Source organism: Gorilla gorilla, chromosome 15 (assembly GCF_029281585.2).
Source record: "Gorilla gorilla gorilla isolate KB3781 chromosome 15, NHGRI_mGorGor1-v2.1_pri, whole genome shotgun sequence".
NCBI lineage: Eukaryota > Metazoa > Chordata > Mammalia > Primates > Hominidae > Gorilla > Gorilla gorilla.
This window is the reverse complement of record NC_073239.2, coordinates 71634772-71660435: the sequence shown is the minus strand read 5'-3', so window position 1 is coordinate 71660435 and position 25664 is coordinate 71634772. Positions and strand designations below refer to the sequence as shown.

Below are 25664 nucleotides of genomic sequence, written 5' to 3'. Positions count from 1 at the left end.
GGTCTACACAATTGTGTAGACTTGGCAGTGGGGTTCTTTAAGTTGAAGATAAATCTGGGTGTCAAGCAGGTTGCCTTTCCTCTAGAGTTCTGACAGCCCAGCCAAAGCCCCATTCAAATCCTTGTCAGTCTGGAGGATTCCAAAAGGCTGAGTCTAAGCTGGCTGTTCTACAAGAAGGAAGGGGAATGGGGAAAGGAGTTCCTTTGAACCCTTCTTTCCCAAAGTCAGGATTCTTTTTTTTCTTTTTTGAGATGGAGTTTCGCTCTGTCACCCAGGCTAGAGTGCAATGGTATGATCTCAGCTTACTGCAACCTCTGCCTCCCGGGTTCAAGCGATTCTCCTGCTTCAGCCTTCCAAGTAGCTGGGATTACAGGTGCCCGCCACACGCCCAGCTGATTTTTGTAGTTTTAGTACAGATGGGGTTTCACCATGTTGGCCAGGCTGGTCTCAAACTCCTGACCTCAGGTGATCTGCCTGCCTTGGTCTCCCAAAGTGCTGGGATTACAGGCGTAAGCTACTGTGCCTGGCCCAAAGTCAGGATTCTTAAGGGAACTCTCCAGGACATGCTTCGTTTCTCTCAGTCTGTGTCATTTAGGGTGGCAGAATGGTCTCACAGGGTTAACATCTCTGGAAGTAAACCATTTACCCAATATGATGTAGTGGAGTTAGAAACAACAACAACAACAACAACAACAAAAAAACCAAAAAAACTAGCCTGCAGGCAAAAGCAATCTGGGTCAAAGAGTTTCAGCAGGCCTTTTACTAAGAGTCACACTATTTTGAGAGTACAGCTCTTGAGTGTATAAAGCTTCTTGCTCCTAAGCCATTGCTGGAGCAGCCAAAAACACAAAGCCCTGGTTAAGGAGAGGAACATATCCTTTCTTTCTTGGCCACTTTGTGGCTATTCTTCCAGTAGTGAAGCCTCAAGAAGTAAACATGAAATCTTTCCTTGCTCTGTTCTTTAAGAAAAAGCATTCATTCCTTGTGTTGACCTTTCTAAAAAGTTTGTTTATGCAACTGCAAAAGAGTGGAAGGCAGCTCACACACAGACATGCAGACGTGAATGGAGAGATGGTCACGAGTGTGACCCCAGCTCTATCCCAGTTGAGTGCTTAAAGAGCTTTTCTCTGGGCAACTGCTTCTCTAGCACCCCATAATTAGCCTGGTCTCTGAATTGCATATAGATTGAGTGGCTGGGGGAAGAGGAGCAAGAGAATAGCTCTAGAAGCAAATAAAAATTATGCAGCTGTCTCTAGCAAGAAAAAGAGAGAATCACCAACAGAAAATTGGGAAAGAACTGTGACCATACACAGCTTTAAATTCTCTTTCACAAATCTCATAGATTGAGCAGAAAAAAAAAAACCTTCAAGCAACATATTTGCTTGCAAGACATCTCCTTTGTCTGAGTATCGACAATACTCATTCCTGAACAACAGCGAGGTCTGCAAAGATGCTTACCTTGAATTTAGGATCTGTAGTTCAGATCCACTTTCAGGGACTGCCTAGCCTCAATCACGTTGTCAGTCTCATACCCAAAGTAGAGACACTCTTGGGCATCAAGGACTCTCAGACTTTGAACTTTAGCCACAATATTTTGAGATTCCAGGTGAATTTAGAGCTACATTGCCAAAAGTAAACAAATCTATAAATGTGGTCATTTTTACCCAGAGATGTCATTATGGACTTTCAGATAATACTTGTATGTAACATTGTGTTGGGGTATTAACATTATGCTGCTAAATCTAGCAGAATGAATAACAACATCATAGGCATGAAAAAAATTTTTTTTTTTTTTTTTTTTGAGACAGGGTCTTGCTCTGTAGTCCAGGCTGGAGTGCAGTGGTGCAATCATAGCTCACTGCAGCTCAAATTCCTGGGCTCAAGTGATCCTTCTGCCTCAGCCTCCCAAGTAGCTGGGACCACAGGTATAAGCCACCACACCTGGCTCATTTTTTATTTTTTTGTAGAGATAGGGGTCTAGCTATGTTGCCCAGGCTGGTCTTGAACTCCTGCACTCAGGCAATCCTCCCCTCTCGGCCTCCTAAAATGTTGGCATGACAGGTGTGAGCCATTGCCAAAATAATTTCTTGAATAATGATGAACATATGTGAACAACACCCTTTCTCACAATGTAGCTCCCTAAGGCCTCATGACTACACCCAAATTCTCCCAACTTTGCAAGCATGCTGCAGTCTTGAGCATTCTCCCAACACATGCATTGGATGCAGACCCAGGGCAATATTCTGGCCAAATCATCATGTCAATGTCTCTCCTCAGCAAGTTCTCTAACTCCTGATGTATCTGGGAAGCCTATATCCTCTGCGTTTAGAAGCACCACTGAGAGGGGCATTGTAGCTGCCCCCTGCCCTGCCCCGCAACTTCATATAAATGTGACTTGTTAAAAACAACAAAAGCCACTTAAATAATCCAAACATACAATCAGAGAAGAAGAAAAAAACATTAATACTTAATACTTAAATAATCCCAACATACAATCAGAGAAGACGGTTAGACACATTGCCAAAAAAATCATCTACAGAAATCTTTTCAGTATTTGTTTTCAATACTTTATACTCACTTTGTTAGAGACTCTCAGGAACTGAGGACCTTACCCCCATTTAAGAGTTCCGGCAAATGAAGATTAACGAGCAACTAAGAAAATTCATATCCTGAATCATAGTTTTACTCAATGGGAAAATAATTTGATTTAAAAAAAGGTTGTTTCAACAACTTTTTGGAAATATACCCACTGTGTAAAATGAGACACCTGGTAATATGTGTTTTGTCTCCTATGTTTCACCTGGATACTAACAACAGATACAGAGAGTATATTCAATTTCTTAATACTATGTACCCTCTCGTCAGCCCTTGTCTTCTTAGAAAGTTTAATTTCTAGGCTCTGTAGGACAGCGTTGGGTGCTCTACCTATCGATTGATGCTGGCCTCTCAAGAAACTGGAGCTGAGGAATACATGTCTGACTTTGTTTTGACTTGGGTATAGCAAAAGTTGTTTGTTTTTTAACCGAAAATGGGTAGTTTTTGAGACAGGGCAAAAGCTGAGTGTCCCTGCTTCCACTGTGAAAATATTTGACTTATTGGTACTTGAATAAGACCAGTAACATGCTAAATATTTATCAGATCTCTTAAAACAAAGAGCCTTCGAATAGTCCACTTTTCTTCCAAAAGAATCTGTCTTGATGAAACCACAATCATCAAGCAAGAATGGCTTTCAAGTGGCCTGTGATTCAGGTGCCAAGCAACAGAACTTGGTGATCCTCTGATTTTTTTTTCTTTAGAATCCACATTTATAATTGTAGCATGCTCCTGAAGTTTCATCATCACCATGACCTTAAACCAGTATTATTTTTGCCAATTTTCTTTTCTTTCTATATGGCAGAGACTAAGGAACTCATGATACTGTGTTTCCTATTAATAAACTCTAATACGTTTCTAAATTATCAGATCACCCCTTATTTAGCATTATTATTCCAGGCTGAATCATTTTGCTTTTTATTTTAGGCTATCTTCTTTTTCCCCTCTTTCTTCACTAACATCTTCATGTATTTCTCATTTTATATATTTTTAATAGGTAATACATGACATTAACATGGTGCTTACTTCAAACAGTAGGATGATCAATAATTCCCCCACCCTGTCCACCAGACTTCCCTTCACACTCCAGGTAGCAGTTACTGATTTTTTCGCATTCTTTTTTAAAATTAGGGGGACCAAAACCGTATTAGATTTTTCACGTAGTATGTAGTTAATGCTGAATACAGCAGGAGGCTCTCTTCCTGGCTTTGACACATCCCACTTCTCCTAGACATTTCACCCTCCTCCCCCACCCAGCCCAAAATGAGTACTGTAGACTCATCAGCAGCACTCTCTGAGTTGAAGATTCTACTTTGGAAGCAAAGAATAAAAGTGCTAAGAAGGATCCTTAGGGGTCATCCAACCCCAAACTTTCATAAAGAAGTGAGAATCCCCGTGAGTTTAAGATCACACTCTGAGTTGGAAGTGAATTCACTATGGCTATTTTTTTTTCTTTCAAATACTCTGCCCTCTTGGGACTGGTCACACTTCCCTGACCTGAATGTGTGTACACAGCCTCATTTATTCCTATTAAATCCTATTCTGTTACTCAAGGATAATTTTTAAAAGTGTGAATAATATGCTTATAATTATTACTAATTTAAAAAACTATTCCTATTCATAATGGATCCCAAAGAAGCAACAACACAATTTTACCTTACTCTTTATTATTTTAAAATCTGGTCCACTTTAAAGTATTTAGTAATATATATCACTAGAACAATCCTTAAGGGAATAATGGTATTTGTGGAAGGCTGGCTCTTTGTAGAACTGATTCAAAGTATCTTGATTTCAATTTAGCATAATGGGATAGCTTTGTCATAGGGCTTCCCCAGAGATCCTATTCCAACATAGTTTACTGCAGAGGCTGCGCTGGTGGAAGAAGCACCCTTACTATTACCAGCAGTAATAACGACAACAATAAGGGCTATCTTACTGGCAAGTGCTTTACACGCATTTCTCATTTAATCCTCACAACCACCCTTAAAGGCTCTCTTAACTCATCTTCACTTAACCAACTTGCTGGACCAACCACTACTCTCCATTCCCTTTAAACTACTTACTGATGCTCATGGCTTACTGACTCCCCTAGCACTGTAATTTACTTGTGCCCTTCTGCTCCCACCAGCTGACTTGTAGGTGTACCAAGGGTCAAACAGGTTGTTCCCAAGCCTGTTTATGCCAGTTGTACTTACTGTAAATATGTAATTTTAAAACACATCACAGAAACAATGACACACAAGTTATAAAGTTAACTGCAAAAAAACTTAAATGCTTTAGAAATATTCATTATTTTTGCTTAAAAATCTACTGTTGAATTCAGTGTGAGTGAGAAAACTATAAGCTAAATTGTAAAAAGAAAAACTAGAATCTAGAGAGAGTCTATGCTCTGATGCTTTTGCAAATGCCTTTAAATTCCTGCTCCATTTTAAAGAAATCAAAGACAGTAACGTATTAAGGGTATGATTTACGCAGGAAAGACATAGAGCAACCTGTCAGGTACCCTCTTCTTAGAGAAAAGGCTATCATGCTATACAAAAGGCTGAAAATGGATATAGATATTTATGTTTTAAGATAAAATTATACATTTAAAGTCTTATTTGTTATGATTCCCTTCTTTAAACAGCTAGTACAATGAATGCATCAACTACCTATCCGGATCAAGTCAATGAAGAAGCCTTCTACTGAAATTTATTCTCATTTTATAGATGACGAAAGGAGGCTTAGAGGTCAAGTAACTTGTCCATAACCATACCTCTAGTTATTGGAAAAACTGGACTTTAAAACCAACTTGTCTGACTTCAAAGTTGTTCTTAATCAAGACTGCCTCATTGTTTATGTACCAACTTGAATCTCTCAAACACCATTCACAGCCTTATAATTAATTCCCTTTATATAGCAATGTCTTACTGTGCAAAGCAGAAGACTAAAGCATAAAGTAATCCATTATAAATCTTTTAGCTCCATATGGGTTTTGCTGGGCTTTTCCAAAAGGATGCATCTCAGAAAGGCTGGCTGTGAAACAAATCTCTAAAGCAAACCCTGTGCTCCCATTGGCTTCACTGTCTAGCTCTAGCCATGGAATTTGTCTGTGGAAATGGTCCAAAGTTTTAGCAAGGAATGACTACCCTGGAGTATGTTGGGAGTTTTAGCCTTCCTCCAACCCACAAAAATCCTTTATAGCATTTTCCAGATTTTGGAGCCCCCTGCTCACCTGGCTTCCTCATCTCCACACCCTGCTCTTAACTGACTGATACCTGAGATTTCCTGAGAATGTATTTTACCTAATAGAATGTTGAGAGCTGGGGTGGGGATGGGGGATGGCCGGAATGAGATTTAGTGTTTAAGAGTTAGAAAATATACCCTAGATTGACAATAGTTGATGGCACTAAGATTTACCCTCACCTCGGTACCTAAGACCGTGAAATTCAAAGGTTTAATTTTTTGAAATTAAAGATATCAAAGATATGTGTAAGCTACAGTCATGAGACATCTTTCTTTAGTGTAGCCTGAGTTTACTCGGGAAATCTTAAAAGAAAAAAAATCAGTAAATGCAAATCTAAAAGTTTTCTTGTCTGTTTGTAGAACAGCTATAGTTAGTCTATGACTCTAAATCTTGTGAAATAACAGAAATCATAAGACTACAGCGCTCAAAAAGGGTCTTACAGAAGCCATCCTGTTCATCTCCCCTTTCCTCCTCCCCTCTTCCAGGCTAGTCCAACTTAAGCCATTTATTCCAGCCAGAATCCATCCTATTTTTAAAGTCTGGTGGGGAATGAGAACACAACTGTCTTCCTCTGTAGCTCATCTAGTGTTTAATAACCCTCACTGTCACTGAAGTCTAAAAAAATCTTCCTGGATGGGGGATGGAGCGCACAGCCTCATGACCCAAGGTGCATGCAGCCCATGGAGGTCTCTGGCTTTTTCCAGGCAGAGGGATCTCCAACACATGATCAACTAGCAGGCTTCTCGCCCACTACAGCATTTTTCTGATCATTCCTCCCCAAGCCCTGGAAAACAGACACTAGGCATGATGAGGAAACACACAGTCCTGTAAAAACCCTGGACTCTTGGAAACAGGAGACGGATCAGCCGGTGGCAACATCGAGTCCTCTGAGATATCATTGAGTCATGTTTACAATGTAGTATGTATTAGGAAGGCCAGTGCCATACTAAAAAAAGTTTCCCCCAAAGGGGAAGGAAGCTAAAGCTAAAAATATATCATGCCAGCTGTTATAAATGTTTCTCAAAGAAAGCAAACCAACTCTTTCATTAGTTACCTCTTTGAAGAGCAAATGAGGGGTTAAGGAAATAATGGAATTTTTCAGTTACATGCCAGGTTGGCTAGATTTTTGGGAGGAAGAAATTTTCCACCGAGAAAGAAAGTCTGCTGGTAAAAGGCAAAATAATTCCATGAAAATTTCAAAGGAACTCCAGACTACAACAGTGGCTCCAAAGGCTTTGGGTGGGGATGACCTGCAGCCTGCAAGATAGAATCAGGGTCCCCAGGCTTCACCCTTCCTTTTTAGGTTCCAAGAGGCCATTTGCAAAGGCCTCTTTCCTTGCCAGACCCATCTAGAGCTGAGCTGCCTGGTGTCTCTCCCTCTCTTGAATATCTGTGTTCTGATGGTTCTCACAGGCTGACTGAAATGCACTTGAAGTGGTTTGTGGCCTTGTGAAAAAAGGTGAAGGGCAGAAGGAAGAGGAAGGACTTCATGAGCAAAACAAGTACCTTTGAAATCGCTGACTCTTGCCGCATTAGGGGCTGAGAGAAATGGAGGTTTTTTTCCAGTAGCAGATCAGGGGCTCCTAAGGGAGCCACTTTCCCTGAGATTCACTCCTACTCGTCCTCCACTTTGCTTGCAGAAGTTGTTTAGTTTCAGATGTTGGCTCTATGAGGCCTAGCAGCCTTCCTTTCCATAAATGCAAGGACTTCCTCTACCCCTCAGGAAGACCAAGAACAAGGACCAAACCAATGTCCTCCCCCGAACCCCTCCAAAATCCAGGCACTGAATATCCCAAGTAATTTTTGTTTTTTAACTTTTAATTTTGAAGTAATTATAGATTTACAAGAAATTGCAGAAATACTACCCAGAGACGTCTCATGTACCCATCACCCAGCTTCCCCCAAGGTGACATCTTACGTATCAATAGTGCATTATCAAAATCAGAAGCTTGACATTAATGCAATACAACTAACTAGACTACAGGCCTTATTCAGATCTCAGCTGTTTTTTACGATCACTAATTTTTTTGGGTATACATTTGTAACTGCCATAGTTACATGTATAAATTCATGTAACTATCTCTATAATCAAGGTATGTTTTTAAAAGTCTGTTAGTACTGAAACTGATTTGGTCAAATAAGTCAAAAAGGAGCAAGAGTAGCAATAAATGTCACTAAGATGATTATGACGGAAGGCTAAATGATCAATATTATCACCAAATATTTAGTGAATTCCTAGGGACATTTTCTTGTTTATTTTGGAAATTCATTATTTTCATGAACATGTGCCTAGTGAGCTCAGGAATTTATTAAGTCCCTACTGTTCAGCAAACATTTATGGCAGGGTGGGCAGACAAGCTTCAGCTCACATGCCATCTCTTATTGAATTATAGTGGTTGCCTAGAGGGGCATATTGAGGAGGATTCAGAGGCCACATCTGGGCTTAGCAAGAGACGGCCATCGTCCAACAAGGTGCTCTGCCACTGCAGCTGAATCTGTGCCAGGAATTTGACATTTCCAAAATTTCTGTGACTTTTTGAGCCACACATTATCCCAGGTGCTGGGAAATACGGATAAAGAAGATACAACCCCTATCCCCAAGGAGCTCACAGTCGGGAAGGATAGGTGAACATGGCGACCAAAAACTGACACAAAATGCTAAGAGCTGACACCGAGTTGTGTGGGTCGGTGCAAAGACTGCTCCCTGCTTCAGAGAGTCACAGAGATGGGGCAATTCAGGCAGGGTCTTATACCTGTGGAGACCACGGAAGCTGGAGGGTCTGTATGGGGCCAAATCCAGGGTCAGAGAAAAGCAAGGGTCTACTAGCTACTCATTCAAATTCTGAGGATAGGATTAGGAGGGAGAGGCAAGTAATAACATCGATTTCCAGGGGCCTCACTGCCTAGGTTCACATCCCAGCTGAACTACTTAGTAGGTCTGTGATGTTGGTCACATTACCTAACCTTTCTGTGCTCCAGTTCCCTTAGCTGTTAAATGGGGATAACAATAATACCCACCATCATGAGGTTATGAGGATTCAATGAGTTAATATTTATGTAAAGGGTTTTAAACAGTACCCAATATATAGTAAACACTAGATAGGTGTGTGCTATCATTGTTAATTTACTTTTTATCTTCTATGGTACCAAACACATCATTTTTATCATCAGAAAAAAAATCAAGACTAATAAAATAAATACTAAGATTCCACAATGTGCCATGAATCTGTAGAAGTGGACAGATTAAATGGAGCATTTTGGCATAATTTAGGTATCCAAAGTTTCTGAGTTCTTACCTCATGTTGGGCTAACAAAGGCCAGCATGCTTTCAAATCCAAATGTCAATAATGCAAAGAAAAGTCAAGTGTTGCAATTATTTGAATAAAAACAAGTTTCATTTGTAGCTGTAGCACAGAGATTTCTTCCAGGTCCAGGTCCACCAGGGAAGAACAGACAAGGGTCAGAAAGGCAGTTTGGGGCAACTGAGGTAGCACTGACAACCACACGGGGGAATTCTGTAGGCTCTTAAGAAAGCCAGGAAATACTTATTCTTTGCCTGAATGGTTTACTTTTCTTCTATAACAGACCTTAGACAGGAAGCAACCTAGAGATGCTAATCCGGGTTCTATCTGCCTATATTTGGAATTAATTGCTCTTGATGGGTGAAACAAAGTTGACCAAGCCTTGTGTAAGGTTTGTCACAGCCAACACCTTGATCCTATCTGGTCCTACAGGCTCGTGGTAAAGAACACGCACATTCTTGCTCTTAGTCAGCATACCCTTGAGTGGCCTTACTAGAACAAGGTGCTAAAAAAAATACATTCTTCTCTTTCTTTTGAAGTGCTCTGATGTCATCCAAAAGGCTGCATAACAGATTTTTCAACCTATCCCAACCCACTCTTCCCTTATCTCATGGTAGAAAAGGTCCTTGAGATGTCACTTGACTTAACCTCTGCAACCAATAAAAGATACTCTTGCCTCTCGATGAATGAAAATACGTAGATTCTCATTAGATTAGGACTTAGGTTTTGGCTCCTACTCATCCTTATCCTAATCCTGTCCTTCAAAACTGTGAACTATAGCACCTATTTTTTTCTTTTCTTCTGTTTTTTGTTTGTTTTGTTTGTTTGTTTGTTTTTGAGACAGAGGCTTATCTGTCACCCAGACTGAAGTGCAGTGGTGTGATCTCGGGTCACTGCAACCTCTACCTCCCAGGCTCAAGTGATCCTCCCTCCTCAGCTTCCTGAGTAGATGGGACTATAGACACACACCACCACACCCAGCTAATTTTTGTATTTTTTATAGAGATGTGGTTTCACCACGTTGCCCAGGCTGGTCTGGAACTCCTGAGCTTATGCGATCTGCTTGCCTGGGCCTCCCAAAGTGCTGGGATTACAGTGAGCCACTGCATCCGGCCTCTATCACCTATTTTTAATGCCTTCTAAACATCACTTTTCTCCATCTCAGAGCTCCAACATCTCAACATAAACATACATCCAAAATCTAGCATGTGGCCAGTTTGTCTCCCTCTTACCTCCAATCTCTTTGGAGTCATTAACTTTTTTCATCCCTTAAATACCTACCATGTGCTAAGTGCTCTCAGTTTTACCTCTGTTATCCCTCTTTGATAAATCCAGTGGTCAATCCTTGGTCTTCATCTCATTAGCCTATCTGTAACATTTTACTCAGTTGATCACTCTTCTCTCCTGGAAACATTTTCTTCATGTGCTTTGTAAGGCACACACACTTGAGTTTTCTCCAACCTCAAGGGTTTCTCCTTAGTTTCTTTTACTACTTCCCCTGCTTTTCTCCAGCTTTCAGGTTGAGGTGCCCAGGCCTGGGGGCCTTGGCCTTCTTTATCTACAGTCTCTGCCTTTTCTCTCTGCCAGTCTCTGGCAATTTCATTTAGTCCTAGCATTAAATACCACCCATGTGCTGCTAACTCCCAAATGTCTATTTTAGACCACTTCTCTCTCCCAAACTGCACACTCATATATCCCACTGCCTACTCAGTATCTCCAACAGACATGCCAAACTCATCGTATGTGACACTGAACTCCCGAGCTTACTCCAAATCCTACTCTACCTGATAAAGACTTTCCCTGTCTCAACTGATAGCAACACCCAGTTGCCTAGGCAAAAAGCACTGGAGTCCTCCTTCAATCCTCTCCTTCAAACCCTTCATTTATTCTGTCAGGAAATCCTGTTGGTTCTATTTTCAAAATATATCTAGAGCCTGACTTCTTCTCACCCTTCTACCATAGCCATCCTGGTTTGAGCCATCTTCTCTTGCCTGGATTACCGCAACAGCCTCTTAACTGGTTTTCCTGTTTCTGTCCTTGCCCTATCTATTCTTAAGACAGCAGCCAAAGAGAACCTTTTAAAATGTGAGTTGGATCATGTCACTTTTCTGTTGGAAATCCTCCAATAGCTTTCTGGTTTATTGACAGCAAAAGTCCAAGTCCTTGCAATGACCTACAATGCCCATTCTGTCTCCAGCCTCTCCGACCACTGTCTACCTCGTTCAATCCCTTTCAGACACGAGCCTTCTTGCTTTTTCCCCTAGCAAGTCTGCCTTCCTGTTTTTCCCCTAGCAAGTCAGGCACTGTTTTGTCTTGGGATCTTTGCTCCAGCTTTATGTCTGCTTGGAAAACTCTTTGCTCCAAATGCCCACTTGGCTAACTCCCACTCCTTCAACTCTCTGCTCACACCCCACTTTCTCAAAGGGGTCTACCCTGACCACCCTGTTTCATGCTCTAGTCACCTCACTACGTAGGCCTGATCCTACCCTTGTTCTTATTTCCACATCACCTATCATCTTCTACCACACATATACTTTATTTATATACTACAATTTGTACACACTAGACTGCCAGTGCCCCGAGGGAAGGCAGCTTTGTCTTATCCACTGATACATCTCAAGTGCCTTGAGCAGGGAAGACACAACAATAGGCACTCAATAAACATTTTCTAGGTGAATGAAAAAATAAGCAAATCAATAATGTATGTCAGGCTGGGTGTGGTGGCTCATATCTACAATCCCAGCACTTTGGGAGGCTTACGCAGGAGGATTATTTGAGCCCAGGAGTTTGAGACCAGCCTGGGCAACACAGGGAGACCCTGTCTCCACAAAAAATACAAAAATTATCTGGGTGTGGTGGTGCATGCCTGTGGTCCCAGATACTCAAGAGGCTGAGGTGGGAGGATTGCTTGAGTCCAGGAGGTTGATGCTGCTGTGAGCCATGATCACACTACTGTACTCCAGCCTGGGCAACATAGCAAGAGCCTGTCTCAAAAAAAAAAAAACAAAAAGTATGTCCATATCAATACTGAATCCCAACCCTAATAATTCCACCTAGGAACATTTCTAGTATCCATTCCTTCTGCTCCATATGTGCTCCTATCCTAATGATACTTTTATTACTTCAAAACTTTGAAACTTGCTGACTCTGCACTTGTCAGATGCCACTCATCTGGTTTGCTCATAATCCATTTCCCCATACAGCTTGTCACTCCTATGCCTAGGGTGTCAATGCTTGGCCTCTTCGGGGCACTTCCCTCAGCCTACTTTTACCACCTGCCTTCACTACCTCTCCCTTCGTGAGCCTGTTCTTCCTCTTCACTGTCCTCCATCTTGCCTGCACATTGTGACCCCCGTCCCTTTGCTCTCAGTGCGTATTCCTACCAAGGGGCCCCCTCCCCTCCAGACTCTCCTTCCTCTTTCCATCTTAGCTCACTTTCCATTTCCCCTGCAAAAGCTTGCTTTTTCTTTCCTGGTTTTTTTTTTTTTTTTTTTTTTTTTTTTGAGACAGAGTCTTGCTCTGTCACCCAGGCTGGAGTACAGTGGCACTATCTCGGCTCACTACAACCTCTGTCTCCCAGGTTCAAGCAATTCTCCTGCCTCAGCCTTCTGCGTAGCTGGGATTACAGGCATGAACCACCACGCCCAGCTAGTTTTTGTATGTTTAGTAGAGATAGGGTTTCACCATGTTGGCCAGGCTGGTCTTGAACTCCTGACCTCAAGTGATCTGCCCACCTTGGGCTCCCAAAGTGCTGGGATTACAGGTGTGAGCCACCAATGCCCGGTCTTTTTTTTCTTTTTCTTTTTTTTTGAGACTAAGTCTTGCTCTGTCACCCAGGCTGGAGTGCAGTGACACGATCACAGCTCACCGCAGCCATCTCATCAGACTAATATGTTTTTTTTTTTTTTTTGAAGAGATGGGGTCTAGCTATGTTGTTCAGACTGTTCTTGAATTTCTGGCCTCAAGCAATCCTCCCACGCTGGCCTCCCAAAGTGTTGGGATTACAGACGTGAGCCACTGCACCTGGCCCAAAGGCTTTCTTGATCCTCCAGTTCACAAGGATCTCTCCATTCTGTACATTCACAGCACTTACAGGATAGGCATACATTCAACTGGTACTTCATCCTATATGCCTTGTGGCAGCTCTTAGAGTATTGTTTTACTGCACTTTTATATAACTCATGAATTGTTATATGAAATTTCTATGGATGATAAGTCCAGCAAAAAGGAATATTTAATTTTTAATTGTGATACTGATTCATACATCATATCTCTCCAATTACAGGCTCCCTGGAAGTGTTAACAGGGTCTTCAGCTTCCTGGTATTTCCCATGGACTTACACGCAGTGCTAGGCACACAGAAGATGGGCAGGAAGCATTTGCGGGGTAGTTGAATGATTGGGAATCCATACAGGGAGGAAGCCACGAATGCTAAGGCATTCTGTTGAAAGCACAATGACTGAGGAATAAAATAGCAGTGGAATAAACCAAGGTTAAAAACAAAAACAAAAACAAAAACTAAGGAGGTGGCTGGCCTTCTGGTTACCTTTCATTCACCATCATTAACGTGGCTGATAATTTGAAAATGTGTAGCACTAATTGATTTGTTTTTAACATCATATTGTCTCACGCAGATTGTTTTTCCACTTTGAAAGAGGTAAGAAGTGTAGCTCTTCAGTGCAGTAGAAGAAGCCTTAAGTCCAACCCAATTTCTATTGCAGTGGAATGGCCAAAAATCACAGCATATTCAGGGCCCCTTAGAATACTCCGCATGGCTCCGGGCTCAGGGTAAGGTGCTTATGTCAGGCGCCCATCAGAACTGAAAATGAGGGCAAAGACTCTGCATATCAGTGTTAACACTTAGCTCCTCACCGTCTTTCCCAGTTTCTTTCATTTATTCATCTAACAGGTACCCCTGGAGTGCTTACTGTTGCTGCTGTAACCAGGCTGGGCATTTACATAATCTTATTTACCTTCACTACAGCCCTCAAAGGTAGACATTGTGAATGTTCCAGTTTTACAAGTGGGCACCTTGATCAGAGAGGTTAAATTACTTGGCCAAGCTGTAGTTAGCAAATTGCATGTCTGGGATTTGGACCTAGGAGGCGTTGATGCCAAAGTCCTTGTTCTTCCCTCTGTCAGGCTGCCTCCCAGGTGCTCAGGGTTTATTGATAGAGGCATGAGTGAACAAGTGACCCAAAGGCTTGGAGTTTTGACTCACACAATTGAACCACCATAGGCAACACAGAGGAGTACAGCAATGACATTCGCATTTTCTTAAAGAGATATTATTGACATATAAGTGTTGATATGGTCATGAGTGTTTGAATGAAACTTTCTGGAGGGGAGATCTGAGCTCTTTGATCTTCTCTGATGCTCTGGAAGAGGGCTCCGATGCCTGCCTTCTTCCAGAGGTATGTCGGCTAGTCATCTGGTTAAGCCTCCAAGTCCTTTTCACTCAAGTATTACATAGGGGTTCAGAGGTCAGTAAGGCCATGACAGTCATCTACAAATTTTCTACCCTCTGTGGGTCTGGCTGGGTGGCCACAGCCAGAAGTAAGTGCTTGATGACTACAACCTGATAACCATCTTAAATGTACTAAATGTCAAGACCTCATCCTGGATGTATAAATCAGTAGATAGAAATATATAATGGCTCAAGACTAATTTTGAGACAAATGACATAAAACTCAACCATTTAAAATATAAAAGACCAAGTTTTAAGAGGGCAGGCAGCTTAGAGCTTGCATCTCTCCCAGCTATTCAAGAGTTTTGTAACAATTACTAGATTCTGTTGCTGATGCAGGAAACTTAGACCAAGAGACTATCATCTGCCTGCATGTCATCACTCCTTATCATACAGAGACGGGTAAACTGTTCCTGCTGGATTATAGTCTGTGAAAGACAGTGTCATCAGAACCTCTTATATAATAAATTAAGATGCAGTAATCACCTAATTCCCATAATGTGCAAGTTAACCATATCTAAATGGAAAAGCAGAAAAAAGAATTTAAAAAAATCCCATGTTGTAGCAATATCAATGCAGTATCTTCAGTGTTTGCTTGGTTATTCCACTGAAGTACTGTTTCAGTTCATGTAGCTGTAACTCAACAATCCTACCTATTTGAGAAAGCCATTTAAAGAGGCCTGGTAACCAAAGATCCAAGTAGGAACAGATGCCAAGAAGGCATCACTGCCAATTCTTTTTCTTTTTTTTTTTCTCTTCTGAGACTCACTCTATTGCCCAGGCTGAAGTGCAATGGCACAATCTCATCTCACTGCAACCTCTGCCTCTTGGGTTCAAGTGATTCCTTAACCTCAGCCTCCCGAGTAGCTGGGATTACAGGCATACACCACCATGTCCGGCTAATTTTTGTATTTTTTGGTAGAGATAGAGTTTCACCATGTTGGCCAGGCTGGTCTTGAATTCCTGACCTCAAGTGATCTGCCCGCCTAGGCCTCCCAAAGTGGTGGGATCACAGGCCTGAGTCTCTGTGCCGGCACCCCAATTATTAATCCTCTCATATCTTTTAACTGGGGGTTCCTGCATGAAGACAGGCACACGAGGTCTAATTGCAAAAGCATTCCTTCAAGAAAGTTATCTTGGCACTGCCACTGCATTCATGGACAGGTGCAAACTAGCATTAAGGAACGCTGTTTGAAGACAGGGTGCACTTCCACACCGCTACTTTATACAGACACCAATGGTGTGTTTGTCACTTTGCTCGGCCTCAGCGGGGAGACACAGAGAGGACTCCCAGCCCCAGTGCCCAGCTGAGGGTGCAATACTTTGCTTTAGTGGTCAAAAGAGCAGAGGGCTGTCCTCCGCTCTCCCCACCCACAAAGCAGTTCCTGACCCACCTCTCCTAAGGTGTTGGACTGAGCGAGAGGAAGTCCACGGCATTCTCACCAGGCCACAGCACACAGCAGCATTCTCAGTTAGCAAACCTGCTCCCACTGGTCAGGAAAAAAGTGCCCCAACAATTGGGGATTAAAACCAGAAAATGCAAAGGGAGGAAACATTCCAGGGTGAAATTTAAGAAAAAAAAATAAATAAAGAGAAAGAAAGAGGAAAAAAAAAAAATAAAGAGAAAGCACAAAGCCCATGAGGCTGCCTGGTTAACCATGGGTTAGAATTAGGTTTAGAGAATCACACAGTAACTCAGTGTCTCAGCAAATCCAAAACCCCAGGGTGAAAGACATGGGTGAAATGCATTTCTGTTTGTGGAAACGGCAAGTTTCCTTCTTTCATTTATTGTCTATTTATTTTTGGTCTGTTTATAACCCAAATTTGGACCATCAGTCACTTTTACCTTCCCAAGTATTTTCATCTTTGCAGAGTCAAAGAGCAACAAATATGGGGTCCAAAGGACCTTTCCTACAGCCAATTCCAATCAGTCCTTCTCTCCCAGGGTCACAGGGTGCATGGAGCAGACACTGTCAGCAGGACATGCCACATACACAGCAAATCGCCAAACCAGACTACGTTAAAGGGATTCCGGGGGAACTTACTTGTACTTGTGCTGGTTCCAATCGTATTGATTGTGGTGGGGACAGATGAGGAGGAGTAGAGGGGCACATGGCCATTCTCACACCCCATGCTTTTGTCCTGCCAGTTGGAGGCATTGATGCAAATCCCAGAATCCCGAGAGTTCTGCCACCCATTGAGCTTGTCATCAGAGTTCTGTCTTTGGTGATAGTAGTGTGTCTGTCCATAATCCACAGAGTCGGAGCGGCCTCGGTTCTGGCCACCAAAGCTGGTCGATGTGCGGTCCTCCAAGTGATTCAGCCACATGGCTAAAGCACTACGGTCTTCTAACGAAGTGGCTGGATGTATCAAAGCGTAGGACAGCAGCTGCCTGCTCTCCTCAATGTGCTGGTTGTGTTCAATAGAGTGAGCCAGGATTTTGGGCAGCAGTTTCATATATTCTACTTTTGCGTCGAGGTTTCCTGGCTTCAGCAAAGGCAGATGAGTTAACAGGAGGGAAATCACTTTATCCTTGGATTCCTGTTGCCATTGGTTAATGATTCCTGAAAAGGGAAATATACACGGCAAATAAGCAAATACACCCACAATGACTCTAAACAGATACTCTAAAGAGAATTTTTATGGATTAGGGTCCAAATCTACATAGTCTGGCTATATTTTCTCAAAAGAGCCTGTGAATCAGATTGGTTAACTGACCCCAGGTTTTCAAGGGCCAGAGGCTCCAATGAAACACAGATCAAACATTCTTAGATATTGAGTACTCAATCAAATTCTCATTTGTGTTTCCAAAAAAGCTACAACTACTTTGGTACAATCAAATACAATGTACAGCTCTGTTTTCTTTCTGAGAAAGGTCTAGCCTACCCCCTGATAGACAGGGGGCTAAGACTAAGAAGCTCTCCATAGAAAAGCGAGTATAAACAAAGGTCCCATTCCAGAGTCCTGGGGGTGAGGCTGCTTCACCTCCCCCAGACATCTCCCCCAGACATCTGTTGAAAGTGATTTAAATCCTGGTAAAGGCATTTGTGTGCAATTGGAAAAACTTCCTAGATGGAGAAATTTGTCAGGGAAAAAAAGAGCTCCCCTCATCTCTGTGCAGTAAGACTGCACCTTTCTCATGAGAAGCTAACTCAGAATGACTATGGGCTCAAAGCTAGAATATGCAATGGACCCAAGACTTGGCTCCTGAAACACCTCTAATTGCTGTTTTGCTTTATGTAGAGATCAGCTTGTTTTTATTGTGGTAAAATACACATAACATTGATCATTTTAATCATATTTAAGTGGATGTTCAGTGGCATTAGGAACATTCACAGGCTGGGGGTGGTGGCTTACGCCTATAATCCCAGCACTTTGGGAGGCTGAGCCAGGAGGATGGCTTGAGCCCAGGAGTTAGAGACCAACTTAGGCAACATAACGAGACCTCATCTCTACAGATAATCAAAAAAGAAATAGCCATGTGTGATGGTATATGCCTGTAGATCCAGCTACTCCAGACGCTGAGGTGGGAGGATTGCTTAAGCTTCAGAGGTCGAGGCTGCAGTGAGCTGTGATTGTACCACTGTACCCTGGGGCTTGGGTGACAGAGGAGACCTGGTCTCAAAAAAAAAAAAAAAAATTCACCGTTTCACAGTGGTGTGCAACTATCACTACCATCCGTCTCTAGAACCCTTTCATCTTCTCAAACTGAAACTCTAACTACTCTAGGTAGCACAGAGAAGTAGAATCATATAGTGTTTGTCCTTTTGTGACTGCCTTACTTCACTGAGCATAATGTCTTCAAGTTTCAAGCTCTGGGAAGATCTGTTTTTAACACACTCAGAAGGATCCTTTCCGTCCCCTCTCACTCAAAACATGAACAATGCACTTTGCCTTGATTAGCCTTTGAGAAATAGCCTATCTTGGGATTGACAGTTATTCACAGGCTCTGGCCAGAGGAAAGAAAGCTCATTTTCAGAGAAGTCATTCCTGACACCCGGAGATCTCAACACTGGCCCACTGATGACCCTACAAGGGCTAGGGCTGGACAGTCCTGCTGGTTTTTATGCCATATCTAGACGGTTGGAAGGGGTTTCTGGAATTTAGCAGAAGGGCTTAGCAATTCTAGCTAGGTGCAAACATAACAAAACAAGCCCAGTTATCACTGTTGACCATAAGCTACAAATGCATCAGTCTGTGCTGCAATGCTTCTCAAGACTATGGGAAAGAATATTTCAAGAAAAATACCAGCAAAAAAAGAGGCATGGTATATAATGAAAGAACATGAGCTTTGGAGTCAGGCAAAGCTGGACACAAATCCCAGACATGCCATTTAATTTGTGGTAGAACCTTGGTAAGTTACTTAACTTCTCTGAGCCCCAAACACCTTCTCTGAGCCCCAAATAGCAACTGCCTCTCCATGTGCTGTGAGATTAAATAACGTAAAGTAGCAAAAGGGCCAGTCAAGTACTTGATGATGGAGGTAATTCCTTCAGCTTGTCTCTGCATAGCTGGACTCATGTTAGAGCAATGTGGGTGGTTTGGGATGCCAAGTTTTAAAAAACAAAATATAGAGAAACCAGACATGACCCAAGAGAAGTCATTAAAAATGATCAAGGAGGTAGAAAGTCAAAAGGTGAAAAGAAAATGGGTTTACTGTGCTTACAACAATATGAAGAGATGCTTGACTCACTTCAAGTGGGATTTCATAAGGAGATGCCAAAGAGTCAACTACTTGAAGTAGAAGTCTCCAAACCGAAGCAGGAGAGATTAAGATAGGACGTGGAGAAGAACAGAATTGCCAGAATAATGAAAGACTCAGAATCACCAAGGAAGGCTTTAGAATCTCTGCCCTGGGGTCTGAATAACAGAGTGAGACGATCTTGAGGAGCACTGTCCAACAGTAATAAAATATAAGCCACATATGGTATTCTAAACTTTCTCGTAGCCATATTAGAGACAAAATAAACAGGTAATGTACATTTTAATGATATATTTTATTTAAATAATCAAATTATCACTTCATTATCAATTATCATTAATAAGCCATTTTTCCTTTTTTTGAATTAAGTCTTAAAAATCTTTTAAAAGTCTTAAAATGTCAATGTATTTTATCATGGACAGTACATCTCAACTTGGTTCAGCCACAGCTGAAGAGCTTAGAAGCCTTATGTGGCTGGTGACTACTGAGCTGCTGAGCACAGGGCTGGAGACATTCAGATGGGGAAGGCTGGCAGGAGGGCACAGATGACCTCAGCAAGTCCCTCCCAGCTCCCTGACTCTATATTTAGCTAATTGCCACCTGACACAAGACAACTCTCACACATTCCACTAGGTATAGCCTCCCTTTTAAAGTAGCGCTGAGAGGCAAAGAAAATTCCAATTCTAACTTTCTCCTCAATTCATCTTCAGCAAATACCAGGCATGTTTTAAATGATGAATGTGCTTAGCATGAAGATAAAATCTATTCATTAAGCCCAAGAGGCACTGAAAAGAAGCAAAAGGGGCCAAGAAGCAAAAGGGGTTATGTTGTAAGCCTACTGTAATCAGAGGCGGCTAGTGTACATCCTTGAAAATGTACATTTAAAGATAAAAATTAGGAAGGACTTCTAACAAAAAATTCATGAGGCTGAGGAACTCCCTAGCTTTCTGCTAGGTCATTTCCCTGATTGGATATTCTACCCTTCCACAAAAGGTCAACCTAAAAAAAAAAAAAATCAGCAACAAAAACAAAACATAAATAGGAGTCATAGTACAAACGAAACATGTTATCTCCATGTAACCGCTCTCTGCCGTGGATTAACCTGGGATTCAGAGGAGGAACAAGCATAGCAAAGAGGAAGGAAAACGAGAGGCCGCTGGCCCCGGTCCCTTTATCCTCAGGACAGGGCTTGGATGGTGGGACCAGGAAGACAAGTATTGCTTTTGTTTACTACCACTGGGAACATAGAAATCAGATTGCTCTCTGAGGGCTAACTACACCTACTGGATCAAACTATTTCTGCTACTACTCCAGCTGCCACTGCTGACAGCCAACAGTATTGAATGTTTTCGAAGTGCCAGGCACTCTTCTAAGCCCTGTGCATTTAATTACTCACTTAATCCTCCCAAGAAGCTTATGAGGTAGGTCCTATTACTAGCCTTCTTTTACAGATGAAGGCATAGGGGCAAAAAAGGGCCAAGTTACTTGCCCCCGGCCCCCTGCTAGTGAAGTGGCAGAATGGAGGTAGGCAAATTTGATATTAGATACATAATGGCTGTTCTGCTACAACAGCGTGGCCGTAAGTCAAATATATTGATATTTATAACATAATTAGATGTTCTATAGTTATATGATATAGAATTATATATAAATGCATACAAATATGTAATAGTTATAAACATTATATAAATGTATTAATAGAGTACATGGATAATCACAGTTGGTGAGCAACAGAAGTATAATAAAAAGGAGTTACAGAGACAATGTAAGTTATACCTATTGTGGTTTAAAATATGTTAACTATTTATTTGACACACCTCTTTGAAAGGTGGAGCCTAATTCCCTTCCTTCTGAGTGCAGGTTGGATTCAGTGAGTCACTTTCAGTAAATAGAATGTAGGGGAAATGGCGGTATGTGACTTTATGGATTAGGTTATAAAAGGCATTATGGCCTCCCCTTGCTGTCTCCGAGTACTCACTCTGGGGAAAGCCAGCTGCCATGTTGTGACATCATGCAAGCAACCCAATGGGGAGGTCCTTATAGTGAGGAACTGAGGCCTCATGCCAATACCTAGCACCAAGTTGCCAGCCATATGAGGGAACCATCTTGGAAGCAGATCTGCTAGCCCAGATAAGCCTTTGGACAACTGCAGCCCACATACCATTTTGAGGAATCCTAAGCCAGAATCTATCATATTTCTGACCCACAGAAACTGTGTAACATGTTTATTGTTTTAAGCTGCTAAGTTAATTAATACACTATCCAACTGTCCCTCTAGGTAAAAGGAAGTTTTAGCCACTTGGTTTTGAATACATCAGTCTTTCTGGCAAAGCCATTCCCATTCTGGCAAGGACCCATGAAGTTCCTGTTGCCACTAAACATTTCCCTTCCTCAGCGCCCCCGTCCTGATTATCCACTCACAAAACAACCTTTGGACCATGTTTTAGCTCCCCAGCTACCCCCAGGGAGAGAATGAACTGATCATAGAGACTTGAGGTATTTCCAAAATCTGTGATAATGATTTTTCAGGGCAACTTAATACATAATTTCTGATTATGATTTGGCTTCCTGTGGAGGCCTGCCGACAAGGACAATGTGTGCTGATTATATGGACTTGGAGTACGTCTGGTCTCTCTGATGATGGCTCCTCATGGCAAATTAACTAGCCAGCATTACAGTGTCTACCTCCCTGCTTTCTAGTTAGCATGAGTCAGTCTTTCAGGAGAGTATCCCCAGGGTGCTGACAAGCGTGAACATCTCTACCTTCAAACGGAAGCCAGACCCTACATGCAGGGACTTGGTCACACTGGCTAGGTCCTGTCCAACTGCCCACTGGCCTTTGTGGCATCCACACTACCTTCCAGAGAGCAAAGAATCTTTGCTGAGATTTGTATTTAACAAATTCTCCTCCCTGGGGAAGATGCAGGAATCCTCAGAATTTTCAATTAATTGATCACTTCTGAGATCCAGTCTCTACCATTACTCACCCCAATATCACCTGATTCAGGACACAGTGGAAAACTTAAGTGCAAGAACTTCAAGGTTTGATGATGTCAGCTCACCTCTACTATGTTTTCTGAATATTTTCTTTGTTATTTCTCCGTATAAGGAGCAGAGATGTAACAGTTCTATTACATGGATGTTTAATGTGGATAAAAGTTAATGATTTATAATTTGTAAACCAGTGACATAGGAGTAGTAAAAAAAATTAGAAGAGCTATAATTAAAGACCATGAGGATTAGGAAACTGTCCCAATGATTTTTGGAGTGACAAAGAGTGTGTTTAAATACCAAGTCTGGTATTATTGCTACACAATGGTCTGTCAATGCTTAAGAGCTCTAGTTGTTAGTAAATTACCCTTAAATTGCTATTTTATTATACCCTTCGTTTTCAGTTTAATAACGTTTGCCATAAAAGGGTTTCTCACAAGCGCGTTTAGGCAATTTGCTCATGCAAGAAATGGCTAGGAATTAAATGCACACACAGAAGAAGTACTGGTGAAATAAATGTGCTAAAAGGCAGGAATATTGGTGGGTTTTACATGGTCAAAGGCTCCTTGGAAGAATGTTACAAATTCAATCCTAGACACATCATGTACTAAAGGCTTCTAAATATAGTGCAACTCTGCACAACTCAAAAGTGGATAACCACACACACCATGTATTTATTTGTAGAGATATTTTTCAGCCCAGGGCACCTGAAAAATCAGGGCAAAAATACCAACATGGCAAATGGTGGGATTCTTGTGTTGGCACCTGCACTTGAGTTTGTCTCCCAAGGTACCCTCTTGAGCTAGAGGTGACCAGAGAAGAATCCCCATAATTTGGTGGGAGCCCTGCTAGTGGTATGGATTAGACCAGTTGTGATGGGGAACCCAGTCTGGAGTTATGAGCCCTTACAGCTGCAAGTGGTGTTTTGAAAAGGTACAAAGGATTGAAAAGATATAAACCCTCCCCCTATTTTCTTTTTCTTTTTCCTTTTTTTTTTTTTGAGACGGAGTCTCACTCTGTCACCAGGCTGGAGCGCAGTGGCATGGTCTTGGCTCACTGTAACCTCCACCTCCTGGGTTCAAGCTATTCTCCTGATTCAGCCTCCCAAGTAGCTGGGATTACAGGCATGCGCCACCACGCCCGGCTAATTTTTGTATTTTTAGTAGAGATGGGGTTTCACCATGTTGGCCAGGCTGGTCTTGAACTCCTGACCTCATGATCCACCTGCCTTGCCCTCCCAAAGTGCTGGGATTACAGGCGTGAGCCACCGTGCCCGGCCCTAACCCTCCCCCTATTTTCAAGGAAGGTGATTGCGGGCTTCCAGGGTGGCCTCCATTGATCCTAGACTACTGGTATTCACCTATGTGCTTTTCTCCCACACTGAATGAGAGCTGGTCTATGTGACCAAGAGTGTGCAGTGGAGGCGTTCTGACCTTAGGTCATAAAAAGCATTGCAGCTTCTACCTTGCTGTCTTGGTTCACTTGTTCTGGGGGAAGCCAGTCACACCAATTATGAAGATGCTCAGGCATCCCAGGGAGAGACCTGTATGGGGAGGAGTTCAGGCCTCCTGCCAACAGCCAGAATCAACTTGCCAGCCATGTGAGTGAGCTTGGAAGTGGCTCCTCCAGGTCTAGTTTATTTCTTGACTACAGCTTTGTTGGAGACCTTGAGGCAGAGCTTCCCAGCCAGGCTGTTCTAAATTGCTGACCCTCAGAAAACTGAGATAACTTGTTGTTATGTTAAGTCATTAAGTTTTAGGGTAGTTTGTTACACAGCAATGGTTAACGAATACAGAGAGCTTTTGGTTACTTGGTAAAAATCACTTCAAAGTGCTACTGTCCCTTGGATTCACTAGAAAAGGCAGGCATCTATGTAGTGGACTGTATAGACCATTATGACCATTCCAGTCTTTTCTGACAGCAGGAAGGTCATCAGGTGCTGGTCATTCAAAGGCATCTGACCATCCTCAAAAGGCAAGAACCAGGTACCTCTTGCCCTAGCAGATACTTCCGGTGAGCCCTTTACCTTTCCAGAGTAGAGATCTGGTCATCTCTTCCATGGAGACTTTCCATCTGTAGTTACTTTTTCCCCAGGTACCAGCACAGCTGGGTGCTTCAGGACTGCTCCTTTATTCCTTGAGGACCCAGGCCAGCTGGGAACTAGTCCTGAGATCTCAGCCAAGGACTCAAGTTAGGGTTAGGATTCACCTTCAGATTTCTGAGCTCCTGGCCATGACCAGTCAGGAGGTCTGAGGCTGGCCATTCCCGGAGGGCACAAAAACCTGGCCAGCTCCCCCAGCCACCTGCCTTGGTTCTGACCTCTGGCCCATGAGTATGCAGACAACTCCACGTTTGTATTTCCAGCCCAGGTTTCTCCCCTGAGCCCCAGATTCACACTCCAACTGCACCCTCTCCATGCTCACTCAGATGATCTCAAAGTCAACATGTCCACAACCCAACTCTTGCTCTCACTCTCACCACATCTGCTTCTTTGCTCTTCTTTCCTATCTCAGCAGATGGCTTTCCATCTTTCCAATTGCTCAGGTCAAAACCTTGGAGTATCCTTGACTCCCTTCTCTCATATCCTGCATCTAACCTCTCCATAAATCCTATGGGCTGAATCTTCAAAATACATATGGAATGTGACTACCTCTCACCATGTTTCTGCATATCCCCACCCTCTCCAGTAGTCTCTTATCAACCATAACAATCATTTCTAAAAGAAGGATCTTTCAAAACTAGAAGGTAAGTCATGTCACTCCCCTGATCAAACATGTCAATGGCTTCCCATCTCAGAGTAAAAGCCAAAGTCCTTATGATGGCCTGCTAGTCCCTCTATGATCTAGCCTCCACCCTTACTACTGACCCTCTCCTGTTTCAGTCCATCCTGGCTGCTGTGATGTTCCTTCAACATATCAGCCGCGTGCCTGCCTCAGAACCTTCACACTTGCTGCTTCCTCTGCCTGGAACACTTTTCCCCCACACCCATGTTTAGCCTCTCTCAGCTCTGTCTTTGCTCAAATGTCACCTTCCTAATGAGACCTTATCTGTCTACACTATTTTAAATTGCCCACCCCACTCTCTCACCTTACACACTCCCTTATTCCCAGGTCATGCTTTGTTTTTTCCATAGCGCTTACCACCATGTGACCTGCTGTACAGTATGCTTATTTCTGGCCCCTCTCCATTAGAATGCAAGCTCCATGAGGGTAATGAGGGTGTCTCCATTTTTTCATGCATTAATAGTTCCTTATTAATTACAGTTTTTTTTGAGACAGGGTCTTGCTCTGTTGCCCAGGCTAGAGAGCAGTGGCACAATCACAGCTCACTGCAACCTCAACCTCTTAGCCTCAAGCCATCCTCCCACCTCAGCATCCTAAGTAG

The 25664-nt window shown here is 42.5% G+C and overlaps 1 protein-coding gene across 8 annotated transcripts in view; it reads right to left on the bottom strand.

The window, feature by feature from the left end:
• The window catches only part of SAMD4A (sterile alpha motif domain containing 4A), a 225604-nt gene that overhangs the window by 74089 nt on the left and 125851 nt on the right, over positions 1-25664 (bottom strand). For 5 of the 8 annotated variants that reach the window (XM_055361410.2, XM_063697849.1, XM_063697850.1 and 2 more), the window contains exon 2: positions 16633-17151. In XM_055361410.2, the coding sequence (XP_055217385.1) occupies positions 16633-17151 (519 nt within the window). Of the gene's footprint in view, positions 1-15981; positions 16078-16632; positions 17152-25664 lie in introns of all 8 variants that reach the window. The other 3 variants (XM_055361408.2, XM_055361409.2, XM_055361411.2) reach the window with 1 other exon arrangement.